At 55.5% G+C, this 25,178-nt stretch overlaps 2 protein-coding genes across 3 annotated transcripts; one reads left to right on the forward strand and one right to left on the reverse strand.

Annotated features, from left to right (window-relative positions):
* Nucleotides 1-89: 89 nt before the first annotated feature.
* CHADL (chondroadherin like) lies at nucleotides 90-8,102 on the forward strand. The gene is made up of 4 exons (XM_060112707.1): nucleotides 90-1,754; nucleotides 2,282-2,448; nucleotides 3,104-3,302; nucleotides 8,076-8,102. The coding sequence occupies exons 1-4, from the start codon at nucleotides 90-92 to the stop codon at nucleotides 8,100-8,102; spliced, it is 2,058 nt and encodes a 685-aa protein (XP_059968690.1).
* On the reverse strand, nucleotides 5,959-24,750 carry L3MBTL2 (L3MBTL histone methyl-lysine binding protein 2). Of its 2 annotated transcripts, none has more exons than XM_060112706.1 (17): nucleotides 24,646-24,750; nucleotides 22,179-22,413; nucleotides 20,759-20,892; nucleotides 19,061-19,184; nucleotides 18,199-18,278; nucleotides 16,502-16,619; nucleotides 15,967-16,101; nucleotides 15,594-15,682; nucleotides 12,233-12,431; nucleotides 11,790-11,866; nucleotides 11,498-11,602; nucleotides 10,716-10,863; nucleotides 10,230-10,312; nucleotides 9,689-9,923; nucleotides 9,129-9,194; nucleotides 8,149-8,268; nucleotides 5,959-7,700 (listed from the first exon to the last, which is right to left on the reverse strand). In XM_060112706.1, exons 1-17 carry the CDS (start codon nucleotides 24,667-24,669, stop codon nucleotides 7,588-7,590), a joined length of 2,085 nt encoding a protein of 694 aa, XP_059968689.1. In that variant the 5' UTR covers nucleotides 24,670-24,750; the 3' UTR covers nucleotides 5,959-7,587. The 2 variants fall into 2 exon arrangements, with proteins under 2 accessions (XP_059968689.1, XP_059968688.1); XM_060112705.1 differs by having other exon boundaries at nucleotides 12,233-12,464.
* Nucleotides 24,751-25,178: the final 428 nt, after the last annotated feature.

Consider the following 25,178-nt stretch of genomic DNA (forward strand, 5'->3'; position numbering starts at 1 on the left):
CAAGGGGCACAGGCCATGGTCCTGGTGCCGCTCAGCCTCCCCTACCTCTCCCTGCTCAGCTGACCCAGCGGCTGGACCTCCAGGGCAACATGCTGAAGCTGATCCCCCCAGCTGCCTTCCGGGACCTGCCTTACCTGACACACCTGGACCTGCGGCATTGCCAGGTGGAGCTGGTGGCCGAGGGTGCCTTCCGAGGCCTGGGCCGCCTGCTCCTCCTCAACCTGGCCTCCAACCGCCTGAACGCGCTGCCCCAGGAGGCGCTGGACGGGCTAGGCTCACTGCGGCGGCTGGAGCTGGAGGGGAACCTGCTGGAGGAGCTGCGGCCGGGGACGTTCGGGGCGCTGGGCGCGCTGGCCACGCTGAATCTGGCCCACAACGCCCTCGTCTACCTGCCCGCCATGGCCTTCCAGGGGCTGGTGCGCGCCCGCTGGCTGCAGCTGTCCCACAACGCGCTCAGCGTCCTGGCCCCCGAGGCCCTGGCCGGCCTGCCCGCCCTGCGCCGCCTCAGCCTGCACCACAATGAGCTGCAGTCCCTGCCCGGGGCGACCTTGTCCCAGGCCCGCGGCCTGGCCCGCCTCGAGCTGGGCCACAACCCCTTCACCTACACGGGCGAGGAGGACGGGCTGGTGCTGCCCGGCCTGCGGGAGTTGAGGCTGGACCACGGGGCCCTGCAGGACCTGGACCCCAGGGCCTTTGCCCACTGCCCCCGCCTGCACACCCTGGACCTCCGTGGGAACCAGCTGGATGCCCTGCAGCCGCTGCAGGGCCCGGGGCAGCTGCGCCGGCTGCGGCTGCAGGGGAACCCGCTGCGGTGCGACTGCCGGGCTCGGCCTCTGCTCCAGTGGCTGGCGCGGGCGCGCGTGCGCTCGGACGGCGCGTGCGGGGAGCCGCGGCGCCTGCGCGGCGAGGCCCTGGACGCCCTGCGGCCCTCGGACCTGCGCTGCCCTGGAGCCGGGTCGGAGGAGGAAGAGGAGGAGATGGTGGCCGCGCGGCCCCGTGCCCCTGCCGGCACCTCCAAGGAGGAGGCTGGGGCAGCCGGGCCCTGCCCGCGCGCCTGCGTGTGCGCCCCTGAGTCCCGGCACAGCGGCTGTGAGGGCCGCGGCCTTCAGGTCGTGCCCCGCGGCTTCCCCAACGACACCCAGCTCCTGGACCTGAGGCAGAACCACTTCCCCTTGGTGCCCCGAGAGGCCTTCCCGGGCCTGGGCCAGCTGGTGTCGCTGCACCTGCAGCACTGCGGCATCACAGAGTTGGAGGCAGGCGCCCTGGCGGGGCTGGGCAGCCTGCTCTACCTCTACCTCTCGGACAACACGCTCTCCAGCCTCAGCGCTGCCTCCCTCGAAGGGGCGCCCTGCCTGGGCTACCTGTACCTGGAGCGCAACCGCTTCCTGCAGGTGCCAGGGGCCGCCCTGCGCGCCCTGCCCAGCCTCTTCTCCCTGCACTTGCAGGACAACGCTCTGGACCGCCTGGCACTGGGGGACCTGGCAGGCATGCGGGCCTTGCGCTGGCTCTACCTGAGTGGGAACCGCATCACCCAAGTGTCCCCCGGGGCACTGGGCCCCGCTCAGGAGCTGGAGAAGCTGCACCTGGACAGGAACCAGCTGCAAGAGGTGCCCACTGCGGCCCTGGAGGGGCTGCCTGCCCTCCTGGAGCTGCAACTCTCGGGGAACCCGCTCAGGGCCCTGCAAGATGGGGCCTTCTGGCCCGTGGGCCGCTCGCTGCAACACCTTTTCCTGAACAGCAGTGGCCTGGAGCAGGTGGGCACAGGGGGAACAGGGGTGAGGGGAGGCAGCGCGAGGGTCTACGCAGCTTGCGTTCACTCAACAAACACTGCCGCCCCTGCAGTGCCAGGCCCGAGGCTGGGCGTGGGGTCCCTGAGGTGAGCCCGACCCTGCGCCTGCCCCAGGGAGCTCAGGTGTGGGCCACAGACCAGGAGGAATGCTGTGCCACACGGAGGGGCTTGGCAGGGAGGGCACTGCCGAGGCCTGGAGGAGGGAGGAATGTGGATCTGTGGGGTTACCTACTGTTGCACACTTTGTGGGCAGAGCTTCGCCATTAGCGGGGGTCCAGGCATAGCAGAAAGAACCATGGACTGGGGGTCTGCGTGACTTGCAAAGGGCACGTGCTTTGGCATCAACCTGGGTTTCCACCCCAGCACTGCCCTTCCTGCCCATCTTGGACTCTCTCCTCCCCTTCTGCATGGGGAGCATGAGGCTCCATCCCAGGCCTGGGGGTGGGACAGGCCTGGCAGGAGCTCACACCAGGGCCTGGCACCTTCTTGCAGATTTCTCCTGGGGCCTTCTTGGGCCTGGGGCCCCGGCTCCAGAGCCTACATCTGCAAAAGAATCAGCTGCAGGCCCTGCCCGCCCTGCCCGGTCTCAGCCAGCTTGAGCTCATCGACCTCAGTGGCAATCCCTTCCACTGTGACTGCCAGCTGCTCCCACTTCACAGGTAAGCACCCCCAACTGAACCCCCCAGCTGGGGAACCCCCAGCTGCTCTCAGTCAAGCCCTGCTGCCATCTGAGCACCTTTGGCTGTCGAGGATCCTTCCAGGGCCAGCTACCCTTCCTGGGGGAGCCAAGCATCCACGGGGCTTGGGTGGGCTTCTCTGAGCCCGTTCCCTCATCTATAAAGTGGGAATGAAATCTGCCCAGCCTACTGGGGTGGGACCTAGTAAATGTGTGTGAGCACTTTACGTCATCGCCTAAGAAAGCAACAAGAACGGTGGAGTCTGGTGACCTGGTTTCAAATCCACCTCTGTGACTGACCAGCTACCTTTGAGCCACGTGGCCTCTCTGTGCCGGTCCCTCATCTGGAAAGGGGATGATAGCGACTGCATCCACCTCCTGGTGGTGGTTGTAAGAATTACATTAAATTAGATAGCTTATCTAGATTGCTTTGAAAAGCGTCTGGGTCTTCAGCCCTCTGGGACTGTTTATTACTGGCCCCCTGTTACAGGGAGGGGATTGAAGTTTGAAGTGACTTGCTCAGGGTCACATAATTGGTGAGTGGCCGAGTCCCACTGCCCCCACATCATTGAGGACCTCTTCGCTCTCCTCAGGAAAGCTCAGCACAGCAGCTTCCCCGAACCCCCTTTTCTCCTCAGGTGGCTCACTGGGCTGAACCTGCACGTGGGGGCCGCCTGTGCCACCCCTCCCAATGCCCGTGGCCAGAGGGTGAAGGCTGCAGCTGCTGTCTTTGAAGCCTGCCCGGGCTGGGCTGCCAGGAAGGCCAAGCGGACGCCGGCCCCCAGGCCTAGTGCCCGGAGGACCCCCATGAGGGGAGGACGGCAGGGAGCGAACAAGGTTGGCGGGGGGCAGGTGCAGGGAAGCCTTGCTGGGTGGGTCAGGTTTTAAAGCCCTTGGGGTAGCAGGGGTCTGACTTGTCTTGGTCCCAATTTCATGAGGTTCTAGATCTGGGCAATGACCCTGTTGCTTCCATTCAAAAATGTCTATCCCCCTCTCCTTACCTCCTCCACCTCTGGGCTAAGCCCAGAGTGGGTTTGTAAGGAAATGACTCTTTCATCCCACGGGATAATGGCCTTTCCGATTAAGCTGCAGCATCCCAGGACCCTAGGTATCCATGAGAAGAACCCCACAGTGACTGTTACTGCTGGATTGCTGTTGATTCAGCCTGTTCCCACCTGATCTTGGGGCCTCACTCATCCCTCGGTCGGGAAGAGCAGGAGTGCAGGTGTGTGGTTGGTGCCACGGGTCGGACTCCATCACCCCCTTGACGTTATGTTTGCTGTCCAGACAAACCCATTCACACTGGAACGCTCAGTTGTAGCAAAATCTCGCAGCTCATCAGAGAGGAGTGGGCAGGACATGGGCACCCCTCCACGTGGCGACCTGTGCTGGGTGGTGAGGGTATGTAGGGGAGGCAGACCTTAGAGGAAAGCCGTGACCAGAACAGGGGGGGCTCTGGGAAGGAGGGGAGAGGGCTCTGCCTGCCTCTGGACCCGCAGCTTGAAGAGTTGGGGCACCTGGGGACCATCAGATGGTGTTTGTATTAGTTCTCTAGGGCTGCAGTACCACAAACTACCACAAGCTGGGTGGCTCAGAACCACAAAAATGTATTGTCTCACTGATGTGGAGGTTAGAAACCTGGAATCAAAGTGCTGGTGGGGCTGTGCTTCCTCTGAGGCCTCGAGGGGAGGGTCCTTCCGTGCCCAGTCCAGCCTCTGCGGGCCCCAGATGTTCCTTGGCTGTGGCAGCACAACCCCCGTCCCTGCTTCCACCGTCACGATGTCTTCCCATGTCTCTCCACATCGTCTTCCTGCTGGATGTGTCCAAATTCCCCCTTTTTATGAGGACACAAGTCATTAGATCATGGCCCACCCTAATGACCTCATTTTAACTGGATCACCCCTGTGAAGACCCTATTTCAAAATAAGGTCTCATTCTGAGGTGTATCTTCTTCGTGGGGACTTAATTCAACCCGAAGCAGTGTTCGTTGTGGAGGCCGGCTGGGAGTGAGGAAGAACCCCTAAAAAGACCCCAGGCTGGGGGCTTCCCTGGTGGCGCAGTGGTTGAGAGTCCGCCTGCCGATGCAGGGGACACAGGTTCGTGCCCCGGTCCAGGAAGATACCACATGCCGCAGGGCGGCTGGACCCGTGAGCCATGGCCGCTGAGCCTGCACGTCCGGAGCCTGTGCTCTGCAACGGAAGAAGCCACAGCAGTGAGAGGCCCGCGTACCGCAAAAAAAAAAAAAAAAAAAAAAAAAAGACCCCAGGCTGAAGGTGAGCATTTGGCCTTAGAAGCGAGACCTGGAACCAGGGTCAATGACAGCGGCCATACTCAGTGAACACTTGGGCGGCACTTTCTGCGGGAGTTGTGCTGATGAACAGCACCAGCGTAGATGCTGAGCTTGACTCGGGAGCAGCAGCCTCGATGGGTTCACCTCCAGGTCAGGACTCCGATTAAAAGACCCCCACGCCAATCCCACGTTTTGTGGCCGCAACAGGAAGAGGCGGGCCACCCCATCCAACCACCCTTTCTGACATGGAGATACTCCACCAAACGGGCTTTTTGTTTTCGCTTTGTTGAAAGTGGCAGCTTCCTCCCGGGAATACCAAGTCATCGAAGAAGGATAACGGCCCTGAGCCCTGACAGGGTGTTCTGGGCTGGGGGGCGTGCCTGGCCGAAGGCACCTGGCAGCCTGGGTTTACTCCCACTGCTGTCATTTAACAGTTGTCAAGCCACAAGTCCTCTCTCTCTTAGCGTAAAATGAAGTTAGCGTGTCCTCACAGGATTACTGTGAAGATGAAGCAAGCTGTGTGAACGCCTGTAAACTAGTGCCTGGAATATGAGGCTATCACAAATGGTAGTCCCCTTGCTTCCCATCCCTCAAGCAGAGCTGAGGGTCCAGATGGGGCGATAGTAAAGGAAGGTGCAGGGGGCTTCCTCCGGTGTGTGCACGTGGCCTAATCTGCACCAGGGAGCTGCTGCAGGCTGTCAAGCAGTGGGAGCAGGGAGTGGAAGTGGTTCTGTTCGTTAGGATATTTCCCAGCCATCAGGTGGCCCGGCTGCTGTGAGACATCGAGACCTTTAGTTCCATCCAAGGGCAATTGAGGAACAAGGTTCATTCTGTGCCTTGATCTATTATGTCCCAGAGGTCAACACTCCCATCTGTGACAAATTAACCTCTAGGTCCCAGCAACACGTTATGTACACTGTCACATACTCACTGACGCCACCTCTGTGCCGGGCACGAGGGACACACAAGACATGGCCTTGGGCTTTCTGCAACCTGTGGTTTTGGGAGGGGAATGGCTGAAACATAAATAAGGAGAATATAGCATGTTGTTGCTATGGAGATGGGGAGCTCTGGAGATGACAGATGACACTTGAGTTCTGCACTCTTCATGTGTGACCTCACCCAGTTTTCATAACTGACACTGTTGGCTGGCATATCGGAATGCACTCTCGCTCTAAGGAACAGGACGCTGACAAATTGGACTTCAGCAAGAAAGGAATTCAATTGTCTCATGCAAGTTAAGTATGGGAGGCCAGTCCAGGGCCACAGCAGCAGCTAATCTTGCCCTCCAGCTCTGCCTGTTGTGCTCATGGCACCTGTAGGCTTCACTTCTCCATTCAGGAAGAAGCAACCAAAGGCCAAAATGCCATACAAGTCCTGTTTTCCTAGAAGCTCTTCAGTCAGAACTGGACCCATTAGCGGCAAGGGCACCTGGGATGAATTATTCTCAGCTGGGCAGTTTACCCTCAACAAAGGCAGAGATGAAGTGCACACACATGCCACCTTCCTCCCCTGGGGGCTGATGCCACCGACTGACCCGTCACCACTCAAGTCTGGTGTGTGTGAGATGGGGGTGGGGTCAGGCATGGCCCCTCTGTCCTGGGACCTGTCCCGTCCTTGGTCGTCACTGTGTTCCACACCTAGTCATGTTTTGGGGAACTCAGGCTGCAAGAGGGTGCTTTCTGGGCCCGGTTTCTATACCATGTGGGCCTGCAGAGGGTCTTTAGAAAAGGAAAAAGGATCAAGTTCTCTTTGAACTGACAGGAAATCAGCTCCCCTTGGGCTGGTCACTCCACCTCTGGGATGACACCCAACAGCTGGGTCCTCAGCACATCCACGGTCAGCACCCTATCTGGCAAGCACCTGACAGTCCAGGGAGCCAGATACCCGCCCGGCACAGCTGCAGCCCTTATAGGGGTGACACAGGGACCCACCCTGCCGTGCCGTCTCTCCCCAAACATGTAGAAGGAAAGAAAAGGGCTGAGGACAGCACCTGCCATCACCTTAGGTTCCAGGAAGAGGGTCTCTTGAAGAGAGGATGGATCAGAGGGAGGAGAGAGTTTCAAAGGAGACTAACTGGAAAAAAAAAAAGCAGCTGAAATTTGGGCAGATGCTAGATGAACTTCTAGAAGGTACTTCAGAGAGAAGGGGATTCAAAACATGTTACGGAGTTAAGGACACGAACAGTGAGGAAAACGAGCCAGAAGTGTGTCCCCTCCTCCAGGAGCTCCTCCAGGGCCACCTCAGCCAGCAGGGCTGACCACCATACTCTGTCGCAGCCGTGACTTTCTGGCAGGGCCAGACCCGTCCCTGGTTAACAGGGGAATGAAAAGGACAGGTCCTAGCCCCGCTGGGCTCCAGAGCGGGTTAAGTTCAATGCTGGTGGCAGCCTCCCTCTCAGGGGATGTGTGTGCTCGTACACACATACACACAGACACACACACACAGGCATGCTGAGCTCACCCCCCCACCAACCAACTTGTCCTCCAGTGTGCGGCCCCTCACCCCTGGCAGTTGAGGGACACAGTGGGTGTGGACGGAGGCTGGTAAGGAAGAGCTTCGGGAACTCCAGCTGGAGAGGGAGCTGCTCACAGGCGAGTCTGCGGGTCTCAGCAGCCCTAGTCACGCCGGCCTTGCCTGGGAGGGGGCAGAGGCGACAGGGCGGGTCCGGGAGACCCTGGGTGTTTGTTCGCTGCCCAGCGCCCACCGCACCAGGCTGCATTCACGTGGAAAGGCTCAGTCTCCAGAGGAAAGTGGGGTGGAGGGGTGGTGGCAGTCGAAGTGCCCTGGGCTGGCTGCCAGCTGGGTGGCTGGGCGGGCAGCAAGGAAGTCTCAGTTGTCTGTCTCCTGTTTGATGTTCTCGATGGGAACGGGCAGCTCTGGACTCGGGGCCTTGTCAGGCGTGGCCACATCGAGATGCTCTTCCTTTACACGCACGGTAATGACTGAGGAGGAAGAGAGGTGGGGGGCAGGGAGAAGAGAGTGTGCATGTAACTCCGGGAAGGGCGTGGCCTCAGGATCTGGGGAAGAAATCAGGCTTCCTACGGACGGGCCCTCAGGACATGGCAAGGGGAAGCCCCTTCCCCCTCTGCGGGGGCAGGCAGCACAGAAGGCCTAGGGTCCCGTCAGCCCAGCCGGGCAGGCTGCCCTGCCAAGCACATGAGCTGGGGCCGGAGGTGGAGAGGGCCATGCGAGACGCTCGGCTCCATTCAGAGCTGGGGGTGGGTGTCTGGGAAGCCCTCCAGGCCCAGTGGTCTGAGAAGGGTTGCTTGGTGCCCAGAAACTTCCCTTCAAACTTGACTCTACTCTTCTGTGCCCAGGTCGGGAAGGAGGGGGCTGGCCTCTGAGCACCAGAGCCGCCCCCAACCTTGACCCCGCGTGGGAGGCTCTTACTCTCATCAGGAACGGGCTCCGACGAGATCTTCTTCTCTGCCGCCTGCAGGTCGTCCTCCAGCAGGGGCTTCTTGGACCCCTGTCTGAGGGGCCGGGTCTTGGTTGGTGGTATTCTTTTTCCTTTGAATAAACACAGAATTAAATCCGGGATAGGGATGCATCCACGTGACGCACGAAGGCTGGGTCTTGCCCAGTGGTCAGGTAGCACAGCAGAGGGGAAAGTGCCAGTTTGGGAGGACAGAGGCCCCAACTCTGACCTCAGCCCCCAGGGCTGTGTGCCTGAGGCTCAGAGGCTGCCTCCAGCAAGGGATTGACACCCATGTCCCCCCACTGGCTGCCATGGTTGTTAAGCTTCCCTTTTCTGATCCTCGCTTTCTCCACGTCTGGAGTGTGATTCCCAGCCCTACACTTTGAGCGGCACAGGGTCCTGCCGCTTGGTCACCTCCACGCCCTCACAGCATCTTAATCCTGCCTGGGGACCACACTGTTTCCTCTTTGTTCCCTTCAGGACATCCTCTCCTCTGCATGATACCACGTCAGGGAGCCCACCTCACCGCACTGGCCTGCGGCTCAGCTTGGGGCCTGCTGAGAACGGGCCTGTCTGTGGAGAGGTCCCCAAGATCAGTGGCCGCCCTTCCTCCCACTCCCTGGGGGTCATGAGGGAACAACGACAGCCTCAGGGAGCAGCTTCCACCCGTTTCCTTTCATACCTTTTACTTTCAAACATAGCCTCTACACATGGCCTCCCTCCACCCCAAATACAGTCTCTTGTCTCTTTTCCTTGGTATCCTGACCGTTGCCAGAGATGGAAGACTTATGCTCCGGGTCCCTGAAGACACAGGGTGATGGCTGGGCCCATGGGGCAAGGGGTGAAGGAGAGGGCGGGACCATGAAGAGCGCGACTTAGGTGGCGACGCCCCACCTCCACTCCCAGGGACACAGGCTCAGCTGATCCCGAGTAGCTTTAGAGCATCACTTACTTTTCTTCCCAAACTGTTTCTTTTTCTTCTTTGTGGCCTCTTTGGCTTTCAGAGGAGTGGTGGGCTCTGTTGTTGAAAATATGGAGAAGAGGTAAGGAGGGAGTTCTGAGAGGACACAGGCTGTAGTCACACCCCAAGATACCTGTCCGCCCCTCACCGGCCTCCCTGACACAGGGGACGCCCCCAGAAGGAAAGCCAGAGCTGGGCAATGAGAACAGGGAGGGGGCTGTGGAGAGGGACTGGACAACAGCTGTCCCTTCTTCCCACCCTCATCACCAGGGCTCTCGGAGGCACCTAGGGAATTTACCTGGGTGCACAAGGGCACGAGCATATGACAGAGTGGGCAAGGTCAAGGAAGGAGCTCTGCAGGCCAGAGGGAGAGGGAGACAGAGAAGTCAGGACAGAGAGGGGAGACAAGGGCCACTCTTTTCTTAGAAGTGGTCCAGGAGATTCTCGATCTCATACCAAAGAACGAGGTGGGAGTGGGGCAGGGGCGTGGTTGGCAGAAAGGAAGAAGAAAAGGAAAGTCAAGAGCCCCTTAGGGCTGCGAGAGCCCAGACCTGTGGCCACGGGTGGCTGGAGCTGGTAGCCGGTGAGCTCACACCAGCCGACGGGGTAGATGTCCGGGGACTCACAGTCCACCCACTGGTCATACTCGCTGTCCCAGCCATCAAAGTGGATGCTGAGGAGACGATGCACCACCCGCTTCACAGTGGCCACACAGATCAGCCGGGGCTCCATGAGGTCCACGGCCTCCAGCTTCATGCCCACCTTGAAACCATGGTTGGGGCAGTCCTGGGAGGGGGAACAAAGGCAGTGACCAAGCCAGCCAGGGCCCAGCCCCAGCGGGGCAGACCTGGAGGAGGGAGCAGGGCTGAGCATGCCTGCGGGGGTAGGTTCCTCTGACCAGTGATCCCACTGCATTTTGTTCCCAGGCACTGGCCCTGTTGGGAAAGGGACCAGCTGAACTGTTCAGCACAGCGCCCATGTCAGAGTTTGGGACTTCTCCCCTGAAGTGGCGGACCTTAGTAGCAAAGACTCAAGAAAAGAGAAGGGGCTGGAATTGCCACCGCTGGCAGTGGGCAGGGCTGGTCTCCTCACCATGTTGAAGAGTCTTGATGGAGCTGCTTTCGCCTTGGTCTTCTCCAAGTAGGTCTCCCAGTTGAAAGTGTGAGCCTCATACCCTGCAGGGGTGGAAGTGTAGATGACGAGGAGGGAAGGGAAGCGGGAGGGAGTCCCGGAAGGTCTCCCAGCGCCAAAGGGGCACCTGCAGCTCGGTCAGGACCCCCCCGGAGTCTCCCCAGCAGCCTTCTTCCCTCCCCCCAAGGCTGGTACCTGCTCTAGGACCATGGTCCTGTTGCACAAGGTGCTCACTGACCAAAGGGACAAGTGGGAGCTCTGCTCACCGAGCCACATACCGGCCACGGGGCCGAGCCAGCCCAGAGTAAGGGCTAGTGGTCGTGACCCTGGGTAGCTCTGTCACCTCTCCAGTCCACTCACAGACTTCAAACTCCAAGGGTCTGGCTTGGCCAGGAATTGGGGCCAGTGGCCCCACCCTGCTCCTCCCAACTGTAAGGCTCATCTTGCCTTTTGGGGGTGTGAGCTCAATGTCATTCTTCTGGCAGAAGGTGGCTGGGAAGATGGCGTGGGAAGAGGCATGATAACAGAACCAGTCTGAGCCATCTGTGGAGGGCCCCCCGTCCACACAGATCATCAGGTAGCCATCCAGGAGGACCTAGCAGGTGGAGGGGAGGAGGGCAGACAGAACATGGTATCCTGAACTGCACCCCCATCCCAGGGTGAGGTGATACGATGGGGATGCAAGGTGGATAGATCCAACCAGAGCTGGTTCTCAGCCTTCCCCGAGCTGCTTCAGAGCACTCAGCACTGGTGTAACCCACACTTGTGAGATTATTTAGCCTCCTCACTAGATAGCAAATGCTGTGCCAGCAGGAACTGCATCTGTCTTCTTGTCAGTGTGTTCTCAGTGAACACATGGGCCCAGGCTGGAGATCTGCCGGATGGATAAATCAGCATAACCCCCTGGAGGGCCAAAGGGTGGCTGTTTGCTCTTCAGGCTGCAGCAATAACAGAGATTTGCAGTGAAGTCAGCCCAGCTATGGCTTGACTAGGTCAGCACTCAAAGGAGATGGCATGTAGCAGCAGGAAGGCCTACACCTGACTCAGGACAGGCTCAGGCCAGGTGTTCAGTAAGCACCTGTCCAACGCACCTCTGACCCTGACACGAAAGCAGATTCTGACCCTGACACGAAAGCAGGAAGCCCAGGAGCAGCCAGAACTGGGAAGCTCTGCCACCTCCATGCCCGCAGAAAGCCATACTGGAGGCTGGAGGGCTCCCCCAGGCTCACCTTGCAGATGGTTGCCACGCAGATGTTGCCCAGATTCAGGGGGTCAATGGCTTCCAGTTTCATCCCCTCCTCAAACCAACCGCCTTCCGTGTAGACAGCTCGAACCTTAAAGGAATGGGGCACTTGGGGAATCTCTGGGCTGGCCCAGGAGAAGGTGGGAAAGCAGGCCTCATCTGCCATCGGCCTGGGAAGGAAGCGGGGAGGGAAAGGGACATCCCAGGGAAGAGCTGGGGTCCGCAGGCCTTGAGTGGACCAGTGGCCAAGGGGACAGTGCCCAAGGGCTGTGCCTCACCTTCTTGAACAGATAAGGAACAGCATCGCAGTAGATCTTCCGGAAAGTGGGATGGTGGGCCATGTCGCTGCGCCTCTCTTTTAGGGAAATGGCAGAGGGAGGAAGGGAGAAAAGGAAGGTGAAGCTGCTAACAGGGCCATCTCCACGCCTCCCCCAGAAATATGCCCCCTAGACCAGAAGCTCTCTGTAGGAACTATTCGGCCCTTAGGACCCAGGCTCTTCCCACATCACATGGAAGGGATGTGGCCTGTAGCCTCTAGTTTCAAACCAGTTTTTAACACTTCAACCTGAGTATCCTCGGTCAAGGCACTCAACCTCTCAGGATACTTGGTCAAGTCCTGCCATCCGCAGCGTAGAGATGATCGATTCTACCGTGCAGCGTGGTTGTGGGGTGTAGAGATGTGCCCCCGCCAGCCCCACGCTGGCCAGGGACTTCTGCTAACCTGACAGCTTGATGCCATGGCCGACACGCCTTGACCAACCCACTGGGTGGATCAGGGGGCTCCACATGTGGCACCAGAAGTCATCATCGCTGTCGCCATCCTCGTAGAGGAGCCGTAGGCGACCCCCGATTACTGTGTCCACCACGGCCATGCGGGTCCGCGACACCTGGGACTTGTCCACCACCTCCAGCCGCATGCCCTGCCGAAAGGGGTACTTCATGCTCTCCACCATCTGCAGTGACATGAGAACACAGGCCTGCTGGGGTCATGTGGACCCTCCCACCCACCTTCCTGTTCTGTCGCTTAAGAGTAACCAGAGGATGGGGAAGGTGGAGTGGAAGCACCGCAAACACTGCGTCAGGAAGCAGGTAGATGAGCCCTCCTGTCCCGCCAGGTTCAACCCTGGCTCCCAAGTCCCTAGGATGATACTGATGATATGATTTTTACAACATGTGCACCAAAATGCCAGAAAGTCATTATGATGGGAATTACAGATCGCTTTTCAGACTAAGGAAACGGGTGCCCCAGAGAGGTCACGTGACTTACCCAGAGTCACACGGGCTTGTTAGTGCCAGAGCTGGGCCGCAAATCTGGTTCTGGTGTCCAGCTTTGTGCTCTTTCAGGGATCTGCACTCTGATCACACGGGTACCCCACTCCCCTCTACTTTCTGGCCCCTACTGATGGCACACACAAGCCTTGTGTTTAGGGAACTGAGTGCCCCTTGCCTCGATACATCTAATTTCAGCTCCAGCCCCTCTGGGCTGCAGCTCTGAACGGCTCTCATAGCACCTCAGTAGTGATGCCTGCCCCTCTGACGCAGCAAAGGACAGTGACCAAGATGTCCACAAGCTGCTCTAGAGCCCTGGTGGCGGGGCCTGGGTGAGGAGACAGATTTTTTTTTTTTTTTTTTGCGGTACGCAGGCCTCTCACTGCTGCGGCCTCTCCCGTTGCGGAGCACAGGCTCCGGACGCGCAGGCTCAGCAGCCAGGGCTCACGGGCCCAGCCGCTCCGCAGCATGTGGGATCTTCCCGGACCGGGGCACGAACCCGTGTCCCCTGCATCAGCAGGTGGACTCTCAACCACTGCTCCACCAGGGAAGCCCGAGACAGGAGATTCTTTGTCTGCTTTGATTTTGGTGCTGTCCTGCCGGGGGTAGAGAATGGTTACGTAAGCTCTGTAGGGCTTTTCCAGCACCAGGGCACTGCGGGCTCAGGGAGAAGCATCCCAGTCTCCACGTGATGGGGGCTGAGCAGTGCTATTCCAAATCCCACCAGGAGGGGGAGTGGCTCAAGGATCACAAAGCAGCCACCAGGACACAGATCCTTCACCCTCAGCTCAAGGGCTGGAATATACCAGGCCCATTCAGCAGAGGGAGAGACACAGGGTGAGAACTGGGCTGGGGTCCCTCTGGGCTGCCTCCCCGCCGCTGGCCTTTCCTGACAAGCTCCTTTCCTCTGTACCCACTGGTGCAGCCCACGACCCGTCAACGCGTTATTGCCCTCGTTTGTTTAAGGTCACACACTGGAACTCAAGGTCTGTAAAGGCAGAAGCTAGGTTTGAGTCATTTCTATTATACATTCTCAGCTCCAAGCACAGAACTAGGCACGGAGGTAGTGTTCACTTGATGTTTTTTCTCGACAACGTACACACACACACACACACACACCTGACCTTGGCTGATGGGCATTCAGTCGAAACATTTACGAAGCACTTACCATATTGCGGGACTGGATTACCATATAGGGATTGGATTTGGATTTGAGCTCCCTCCACAGACCCACCCCTTCTATCCTCTCCACCCCTCAATCTTCAGAGGCAGCTGCTTTTGTACACACGTGACAGCTAGTGTGTGCTTGCTGACTGTTCACGCAGAGCCCTGCTCTGCCGCCCAGAATCAAGCTCGTTTTAATTTAAGCAGAGATGAGGCCACCTGGACACTCCTGGTGGCCTGCACACAGCCATTTGCCTCATCCTAACACTAGCCCAGCTCATCTTCAGTCGCCAACCCTGTCCACTGTGCAAGGTACTATGGGAAATATAGGAGAAGAAGCTTGCAGTTTTGTGGAAAAGACTATGACAATTAACAAAATATAGAGAGATGAATAGCAAATGTGCACTACCTGGTACGTTCAAATAAAGGAAAAACTGTTTTTGAGGTACTTGGAACCATTACTCATTGAAGACCAGCTAAGGCCCACAGCGCCCATGTTCTCACCAGGCATCCGGGGCCTTGGGTGAGATGGCCCCAACCACCCTCCCATCTGATTTTCCACTGCTGGCTTCCATGCCCGCCCACATCCTACCCATCAAGGTAGAATTCAAATGCCGTCTTCTCCACAAAGCCTCCCTCAATACCTGCTCGTCCTGAGGCCACAAGACCAGCTCAACCACACGTCACGGTGGTACCTGCCCTGCATCCCCTTGGCTCGCTGCTGTGACGCTTTACCCAAGCAGCATGAGAACAACACGTGTGGGCATCCGGGTCAGGGGCCCCAGAGACCCCAGATGTGGCCCAGGCACCTATGTGAGCAAGCCGCACAACAGCAGGCCTGGCATACAAAGGGGGAAGAGACCAAGTCTTCACTGCATATCCTTGTGATCCCTTTGAATTTTTACCATGTGTATGATTTTTTATGTTAAAGAACTAAATAATTTTTAAAAATTAAAATGAGGGCTTCCCTGGTGGCACAGTGGTTGAGAGTCCGCCTGCCGATGCAGGGGACGCGGGTTCGTGCCCCGGTCCGGGAAGATCCCACATGCCGTGGAGTGGCTGGGCCCGTGAGCCATGGCCGCTGAACCTGCGTGTCCGGAGCCTTTGCTCCGCAACGGGAGAGGCCACAACAGTGAGAGGTCCGCGTACCACAAAAAAAAAAAATTAAATTAAATTAAAATGAAATGCCACACAGATGATTTTGAGGCACATCTCTGGTTCAAAATCAAGGCTATTTTATAATTTTTCATGGGTGTGACTTCATTTCCTCTGCCAGACTGGACAGTCCCAGATGGCAGGGTCCACATTCTCCGTATTTCCAGTGACTTGTATACAATAAGTACTTAATAAAATCTATTGAATGAACGCTCCTGAAAATGCTATGAGCAAGGTAAGGATCTAGAAGAAGAAATGGCAGACAAAGCAACATGATCGATGCGGTTGGATCAGAGTCTGAGCAGGGAGGAGGCTATTAGGCTGGGAAGGCAGACGACACCCACCACCCATCCTTAGGAAACCTGGAGCCACTAAGATTGCTAAGCAAGGGAGTCTTGGAAAAAATACTCCAGTGAATAGCACAAAGGACAGATCAAACAGGAGAGGGGCAGGAAGGAGATCAGTTAGGAGACCCACAGGGCTCACTGCCAGACCTTGATATGGAAATCCACGGGAAGCGTCCTGGAGCCCACCAACCGTTTCATGAGGTAGCCCTTCCAATCGGTGAACTTGGCATGGATGGCTGTAGAGATAGAGCAGAACCCTGAGTACAGACTGACAAGGCTCCCACTGACGGGGCACCAAAGCTGCCCCAGAGAGCAGCAGAGGGGCCTAAATAACTTATTTCTGCCTTTTCAGGCCAGCAATCACCATCTTATAAAACCGGACTCCCCCAACTTGGACCTGCCACGGGGCCTCTGGGACAAGGCTGGACAGGAAGCAAGGAGGCAGGTAGGCCCTGTTCTGGTCTAACTGCTCCCAAGGGCCCCGCAGGAACCAGGACAGGGAACGTTCTCATCAACTCACTCCGCGGGGGCACCAGGATCTTGCTGTTGATGGCACACCAGCCGATGGGGTGGACATCCACAGTCCCCAGGTTGCACCAGAAGTCATGGCTGGCGTCATTTTCAAAGCCTTCATACCGGAGCAGCACCCGGTACCCTGAGAAGAAGGAGGGAGAGGTGTGCTCTTAGGCCTTCACTCTTCTCCAGCCTAAACAGGGCTTTTGCTGCCTATTTCAAGAACTCCTTCCACAACAGCCAGAGTAAAAACCAACCCGTGCCACGTACTCGGAAAGCAGCACAGCACAGTAGGGAGAATAATCTTCTATAGCCTGATCGACCCTGGAACGAACTTAAAAAATGGGAGTTTCCAAACTCGCCAAGCTCTGTGGTCCCCTCTAAGGTAGGCAAGATAAAAGAACAGCAAGAAGGGAGGCAGAAACTCCAGCAGGCGGGTTTTTGTGTTTGTTTTATGAAGCTGATTTCTGCTCCACCACTGCCTGTCCATCTGGAGATGTCACTGCCCAGCCCAACCCCGCCTCGGCCGGAGGAACACCCACCTGCCGCCTGGATGACCGAGGCGATCCAGTACACGCGGCTGGGGAGCACAGCATCGCTGTTGAGCACCTCCACCTTCATCCCCTTCATCACATCCTCCCACTGGTCATAGAGTGGGACCTGTAAGGGGGACAGTGAGCCACCTGCGCTGGCAGAGGACCGCAGCTGGCTGAGGGGCCTCGCGAGAGTCTGCGTCCTTCCTCCTTCGCCCCTCAGCGTTGCCCCTCACTCCTTGTGTGTGGAAGGCCAGGCCGGGGACCAGGGATGAAGAGACGGGCAAGACGTGGGGGTGGGGCTGGGCAGAGACCCAGAGTCAGATGTCCTGGGTGCTAAGCTCTCCAGGGCCGCCCCTGGCTGCTATCCTCTCGGGCACACCATGGCTGTGCCAGCCTGCGTGACAGTCACGACGCCTAGCAGTTTCTCACCCTCACCACGTGCCAGGCGCCATTCTTGGCACAAATAGCACCTCTTTCAGTCGTCACTCCACCTGGGCCGTTAGGACCACGACCCCTGGTCTCGCAGCTGTCACCAGGCTGGCTCTCACAGAGCCGGCTGCCCACCCACCGCTCTGGCACGTCCTTTCTCCGCCTCTCCTCCTCCCGTTAACATGTCCCCGACAGCACTGGACTGCTTGGGGCTGCCTCCCCAGGATCTAATCCTTACTTTGCTGCCAGTGGCACTTTGGTTCTCCTTTGGGGAGATTCTCCTTTTTTCCTTCTCAGCCCTGGTTTCAGCCAATCAGTGTATCCCATTCCATCTCCCTGGCCGGAGGGACTGGGTTCATCACAGAACCCAGAAACAGTTATACTGCTCAGGCACGTTCAGGTGGGCTTTTTACAGAGCATATCGAGGCAGATATATTAGTGCAAGTATGATGCAACTCCCCGCAATGAAATGCCTGAACTGCTAGAGAATTCAGGAAACAAAGAGCTCCCCCCACTGGGAAAGACGTGCACCTTCACTAGCAACCAGACAGGAGAGGAGGAGTTAAGCTGCATCGAGTGCCAACCCTTCCCTGATCAGCGCCCTCCCCAGAGTTCAGTAGCAGCTCAGAAATTAGAGGCTAGGAAGTGGGTTTAAAGAGGCCTCCTCAAAAAAAAAAAAAAAAAAAAGAGGCCTCCTCCTGGATTTCCTGGGTTTAGAAAATTGGTTCAAAGACAAGAGCGCTCCCTCGGTTTCTCTCTGTGCCTGCAGGAGACACCACTCGGGCCTGCCTGCTAAGTTCTTCTGCTCCAAGCCCAGCCCTCCAAGTCTCAGCCTTTGCTGTTTCTCAGTGACAGGGAGTCAGGGAGCCTTTAGCAGAAGGGGCTCCAGGAGGCATCCACATTGGCCTCCCGGGAACCAAGGGGCCCAGGGCAGTTCACAGCACCAAGCTTTCAACAGGAAAGCACTAAAAATGGGGGAAAAGGAGAAAGAGATTCTCAAAGTTTGCTTTTGGATATCAAAGCACAAAGTGCCATTATGTAAATAAGCGAAGTGGGGAACTTCAGAGGGGCTAGAAGCTCTCACTGAGGGTCTGTGGGAGGACTTGCTGAAAAAGTGGACAGAAAGGCAAGCTGGAGGGAGCGGCAAAGCTGGGCTTCGAGCACCCAGACCTCACCCTGTTCTCTCCCAGTGCTGACGCTGTGAGGCAGGTGGGTGGGACGGTGGCAGCAGTCAGGACCCCTGCCCTCCCCGCCCTTGTCCCCAGGGCACTCACGTGTTTAAAGCAGCTGACAGGAGCAGCCTTGTAACTGTGATCCTTCAGGAACTTCCCCCAGTCAAAACCCAAGACCAGCGCTGCGGGGCAAAGAGGGAGAGGGTTAAAGGGTCGGAGCTGGGAGCTCCGGCAGCAGCCATTCCAGGGCCCCGGGCCTGAGGGGCGGGGGCAGCAGGTCCCTTCCCCACCCCATACCTGCCCCAGCAGCGGCCATCAGGACGGCGGAGGGCCTTATCCAAAGGCTGCCAGACTCTCAGGAGTAGAGGAAACACTTAGAGGGAAATGTCTGGTCTTTCTTCCCCAGAGAAAGACGGAAATTCAAAGACCCTTGGGCTTAAATTCCTCAGACCGCCCCCAACCTCTCATTGGCCACAGCCAATCTAAATGGGTGGGAGGTGCACACACCTAGGCCCCTCCAACCCTTGAGGCTGGGAGCTCAATATCAGTCAGAAACTCAGACCATCTAGCGCAGTCCCTTCATGCCTACATTTGCTCAGAAATAGCTACACGAGCTCAGAAAGAGAGAAAGGTTCCTCCCTTATCCCATCACCCTTCTTCAAACAAGATCTGGGTCTCCACTGCCCCAGGGAAACAGAAGCCAGAGAGCTAAAGGCAATGCAAAACAAAAGAAGCTAATCCTCGGCTTTTAAATTATCAAGAGTAGAGGTCCTGGCAATTTAAGAGTGATTGAGGGATCTTCTGGGGTAATTTCACAATTACCAGGTGAGGAAGATACAATCCAAAGCAAGCCTGGGCCGGCACTTTCTAGCTGGCCTTTTCCAATCCTCGCTCCTTGGGAGGCCACCCCAGTCCTGGCACTGCGCCCAACCTGCTTCCTGAGCACCGGTCCCTGCAGTCTTACCGTCCTGCCCTGTTGGTGTCCCATCTGCGAGTTGTCCTGTCCCTTGGGAATGGAGGAAGGCTCCAATTTTGGCAGACCAGGCAGCTTTGTGCAGGACTTTGGCCTTCTTGGTAGGTGGTTTTCCCTGGAGGGAGGACAGAGTGTGTAGCCTAAAGGCTGAGAACAAGGCTCTGGATTTGGACAGGTTTAAATCAGGCATCCAGTTAACCTCTCTGGGACTTCAGTTTCTTCATTTGTAAATCAAGATGATAACAATGATAAAGCTTAGCTCAGAGGGGAGCTGCAAGGGTGGGGGTCGCCTATTGTGCCCACACTCAGCAAGCACCGAGCTATTGTTCAACTGGAGAGGGGCGGGGGACTGGCAGAGCCACACGCAGGGAGGGGCACATTTTCTATCTTTTAAGCCCCGCTTCTGCCAGGAACCTCTTCTTGGGGTCGTCAACTCTCAGCCATCTCCTTCCTTTGGTGCTCCTACAAATTTATGGCAGAGAATGGGCTTCAAAGGGCTCTTGAACTGAACCATGGACTCTCTCTAGAACATACATGAATGTTCTAGAGAGAGTCCATAGCTTATCGGGTGCTCAAAGGCATCCTCCCCCAAAGTGAAAGGCCACTGATCTGGTCTGTAATTTGTAACTTAAGTACTGATCAGAAAGGCCCAGATAATTTATTAAAGAGATCAGTGAGGGCTTCCCTGGTGGCACAGTGGTTGAGAGTCTGCCTGCCGATGCAGGGGACACGGGTTCGTGCCCCTGTCCGGGAAGATCCCACATGGCACAGTGGTTGAGAGTCTGCCTGCCGATGCAGGGGACACGGGTTCGTGCCCCGGTCCGGGAAGATCCCACATGCCACGGAGCGGCTGGGCCCGTGAGCCACGGCCGCTGAGCCTGCGAATCCAGAGCCTGTGCTCCGCCACAACAGTGAGAGGCCCGCGAACCGCAAAAAAAAAAAAAAAAAAAAAGAGAGATCAGTGAAATAGAAATGTAGGTTGAGGGAGTTCCCTGGCAGTCTAGTGGTTAGGATTTGGCGCTTTCACAGGTTCAATCTCTTGTCGGGGAACTGAGATCTTGTAAGGTGTGAGGCGTGGCCAAAAATTTTTTTTTTTAATTTGGGTTTAAATTCCACACAGACCTGGGGCCAAACCCTGGCTCTTCAATTTTATTTGTGTACCTCTAAGTAAGTTAGTAAAAATTTTTGAGCCCTTAAAATCGGAATCTTTAAAAATTCATTTTTTAGGGATCACTGGTTGGACTGAGAGTGCCAAGCCCATAGCAAGTATCCCCAAACTATAGTTATAAACAATACCATTATTAGCTCACTGAGAAGGACTTTTCTATGCCTTGACTAAAATCTGCAAAATGAGGGAAATAATAGTAACTATCTCACAAAGTGAGAGATGAAGCATATGAGGCACTAAGCAGAACTGGCACTGCGACCGGCAATAAACATCAGGCTTCACAGGACAATCACCTGGGGAGCTCGTTAAAGGCCCTGAGTCCAGGCTACACCCGGCCCCAATTAAATCAGAATCTTTGGGAGTAAGACCCAAGCATCAATATTTTTTAAGGTTTGCAGATGACCCCAACGTGCAGTCAAGTTTGAGAACCGGTGCTGTGAAAACACAAGGCCAGTCTGCTGATTGTTCTTGTCTCAGCGCCCACAGCCCCAGGAAGGGTCTTCCAAGTGATAGCCTCTCACCTGTAATCTAGCCAAGATACTGGCTTTCTTGGAGTTGGAGGAGTAGCTCCTAGAACAGGAGACGCTGCAGAATCTCTTGGTCTTGGAGAAGAAGGCTTCCCTCGTACCCACGATACCACACATCTCACAGACAGCTGGGAAGAGAACTTAGCACATGACTCCCTTGATCGTCACTCCAAATCAAACAAAATGATGGGCCCTTCAAAACCTGGGGCACTGCATTAATCAGGTGAGTCCCAGGCCCCCTAAGGCTGACAGAACTGGAATAGAAGGAGGTTTGGGTGTGTACACCTGAAGCTTCTTAGCACCCCTTGGCTATATGTGTCAATGGTGGGGCTAAGGAAAACGCATGAGGATGACTGGGGAAACAGGTGAGTGTTGGGAAGTTTGCAAAGAGGAAAATGAGAAGAAAAAACATACCCGTATCATTTAACTTCTGTGGGCCTATTTTTTTCTCATCTATAAAGAGACTGAACTAGATCAATGTTTCATCCCTGATATCACATCAGAGTCACTTGAGGAGCATTTAAAAATGCCCAAGCCTGATTCTAATTAACTGGTCTGTGGTGGGACACAGGCATCTGTGGTTCATTAAAAGCTCCCCAGGTGATTCTAATGTGCAGCCAGGCGATGGCACCCCTGGACTGGATGGTCTCTCATAGTTCATTCCAGTTCTAAAGTTCTAAGATTGTAAGAGAATGGTTGGAAGAAGATAGAAGGGAGAAAGATAAAAGAAAGGGGAGAAAGGAAGAGAAGACAGGATGAATGGAAAGGAAACAAGTGGCAAAGAGTATTAGATTCTCCTCTTCTAAAGAGTAAAGGGACCAGGGGACAGAAATGTCATCACAGACCATCTAGCCTCCCCATTTTCACAGGCAGTCCCCACACTGGAGGCCCTGACACAGGGGTCCAGGAGCTGTGTAAGCATCACATCTCTGAAGCCACTGGCTTCCAGATGATTCATAGGGATTCTCATCGGCCCACCCCTACCCTAACCCTCTAACCCGGAGGTCACTTTATTCTGTATTTCCCCCCTCACTTCCAACCCACAGGCTATTTCTTGTCCCTTCCCAGATAGTAACCAGATCACTTTAGGTGTTCTATATTCTCAATACCTAGAGAACAGGACAATCGCAAAAGCAGCACCATGTTAATGACTGGCATCTAATATGTGCTGAACAAATATTAATTATAAGAAAGAATGAAATCACAATTTGAAATCAGACTGCATCAGAGGAAATGACCCTTGGGGATACTTGGGGTGCCTCTGCTCTCTCCCAGGGCCTTGGACATCTGATCCCTTAGACATCAGATCAAAGAGCCCTTCACACCTGGACAGCTCTGCCCACCTGGCCTATATCCCCCTCTTCCTCCACAGCCTCTGAAACCTCCCCCTCTTCAGGGGACACTTTGAAGGCACCTGGCTCAGAACCACTGCCATCCAAGGAGCGGGGAGTCCCAGGGCTAAGCAAATGCAAGGGGGAGGTGGGCAGCTCCCCTGCTTCCCGATCCTCATTTTCTGCTTCACTTGACTCCTCGAGGTAGGAGCTGCTCTCACTGCCCGCACTGCTGTTATAACTCCGGAAACTGTCGTAGCCACCAAAGAGCTCCAAGTCATCATCTTCCTCTTCCTCCTCCATTGGTTCTGAAGTCTCCTAGTGACACAAAAGCAGGCAGAAGGAATTATGGTTGGCTTAGTGTACGGGAAGGGAAGCTGCAGATCTGCTATCAACTCCCTTTCCAGTTCTTCGTCAAGTCAACACTTTTGGGCCAAGTGGCAGGCAGAATCAAATACCCCTTTTGCAAACACCAGGATCATTACTCTTGTTTATACATTTCTCAACTGCAAATCAAAAGAATATCTTAGGGGCTTCCCTGGCAGCACAGTGGTTAAGAATCCGCCTGCCAATGAAGGGGACATGGGTTCAAGCCCTAGTCCAGGAAGATCCCACATGCCGCAGAGCAACTAAGCCCGTGCACCACAACTACTGAGCCTGCGCCCTAGAGCCCGTGAGCCACAACTACTGAGCCTGTGTGCCACAACTACTGAAGCCCGTGCGCCTAGAGCCCGTGCTCCGCAACAAGAGGAGCCGCCACAATGAGAAGCCTGGGCACCACAACGAAGAGTAGCCCCCACTCGCCGCAACTAGAGAAAGCCCGTGCTCAGCAGTGAAGACCCAGTGAAGCCAAAAAAAAAAAAAAAAAAGAATACCTTAGCAAGACAGAAAACATGTATTAGGAATTCACCAACGTCTCTCTGTGGATTTATAAGTGATGACATTTTACCATAATTCAAACAGAATACACGGATGTGAAAATATCCTAAGCAAAGTGCCTCATGAAGACTTTCTGGGGAAGGTGTATTTTAGAAACTCATTCTTCCCCCTTCAGCATATGTACACCAAAGTACTTCAACTCAAAAACAACTTAAGTCAGACAAAAGTTAATTTGGGGCCCAGACTGCCCTAAAGAGGATTTCGGAGGCTAATGACACGCTAGCTAGAGCACTGTGGTATATACAATAGCTTTGGACTCAGCTCTGATCCTAACTAGCTGTGGGTCCTTAGGCAGGTCATTTAACCTCTCTGGGTCTCAATTTTCTCATCTATAAAACAAGGAAAATATTTGGCTCCAGGATGCGGAATGTAAATGAGATACTGTATATAAATCTACCTGACATGTTGTAGAAAAGGTGTGAAGAATTTGGGCTCTAGGCCAGGGCTCCAATACCATCCCCACTGCTTACTAGTTACTACCATCCCTACCGTATGACCTGCAGCAGGTCAATCTCAATGCCTCAATTTCGGCACCTGTAAATGAGGACAATTCCACCTATTTCATAGGCTTTGGGGGAGAAGTAAGGGTTAATACGGGCAAGGCACTCAGAACAGTGACTTGCACACAGCATGTGCTCAATAAATGTTGGCGATTATTACTGGTTAAAAGCATGGGCTCTCAAACCAGGTACGCCTGAGTTTGAATCCAGGATCTTCCACTTATTACCTGTGTGATTTTGTGCAAGATATTTAACCTTACTGCTCCTGGTTTCTCCATCAGTACAATGGAGATAATAACAAGCCCTCTTTAGAGGACTGCTGTGAATGCTGATATGACATGCAAAGCCTAGTTCCATTTCCAGCAGTTAGTGACAGCTCTAAAACTGTGAGCTGTCATTCTTACTCTCCACTGTATGATTATTTTCCTTTACCCTTAGAGAGTTTTTGAGCGATTCCACTTTATATTTACAACTACACATGCAAACGTGCTAGAAAGGAAATTCAAATATAAGGTGACCAGAAGCCAAATGATTAAAGGATGCGTGGGTTACAGGTGGTGGTAGAGTGGAAAAAGCAAACCTGGTAGAGTTTTGGAACTTGACTTAGTGCCCATCTCCTTCACTTTACAGTCCTGTGACCCTCCTGGGGGGTCGCACCACCCCTCCAGGCCTCAGCTACCTGAACCACAAAAACGAGACACTGGGCTGTTGAGTATATTGGGAGATAGTGCACGTGAACGCTCCGGACACGGAGGGTTTATTAAACTTTAATCATCCCTTACTTCCCACCAAGATGTGACAGGCCTCATAGTCCCTAAAGAACACCACCGTGAGACAAGGAGGAGGAGGAAGATTCAGGAGCTCTCAGATTCTGAACCCAATTCCCCTTCCCCAGGCCCGGAAGGCTGTTCCTCCCTCAACTACTCGGCCCCAGCAGAACCGGAGCAAAAAGCAACGCCAATCGCCTCGGGCCCTGCTCAGCCTAACTACCTTTTTATCCATCCTTCCACCCTCCACCCTCCAGGCGTCGCTCAAAGGCCTAAAGAAGGGCCCACCGAGCGGGGCTCTCGGGGTTCCCTTTCCCAGTCACGAGTAGTCCTCTACCTCTCACCTCGACGCCCCGTGGCTTCTCCATGAGACCTAACACAGTTTCTTCAACCGTCACCAGGTGCGGGAAGCCATATTGGCCTCGCTGCTCTCCCCGAGCGCACTCATTGGCCGCCTCCCAGAGCCGCGGGCCAATCAAGCTGCAGGAAAGAGGTAAAGCCGGTTCGGCGCTCCCCTGTGCCCCTCCTCCCCGGGAGAGGGGGAAGCCGCGGACCTTATGGGACTTGTAGTTCCCCCTTGGGTGCGCTTGAAGGGGGGGTGTTGCTATAGCGACGTGAAAATTCCCCCGGCCCTAGAGCTGCGGCGGCTCGCGCGGACTGTTCTTGTTTCTCCACGCCAACCTCTTGCTATCACTCCAACTCCATTCTTCATTAAAGTTATTGAATACCTAAGATAGGTACTGTCCAGGCGCCAGGAATAACCTCGTACTCTCCCTGATCAGAAATTTCAGGTGCCCTAGGGCGGGGATGCTAGCAGAGAGACTCTTATCTGGTTCAGGCAGAAACTGGAATACTCTTATGCCCAATGCTGTAAATG

Source organism: Mesoplodon densirostris, chromosome 11, assembly GCF_025265405.1.
Source record: "Mesoplodon densirostris isolate mMesDen1 chromosome 11, mMesDen1 primary haplotype, whole genome shotgun sequence".
NCBI lineage: Eukaryota > Metazoa > Chordata > Mammalia > Artiodactyla > Ziphiidae > Mesoplodon > Mesoplodon densirostris.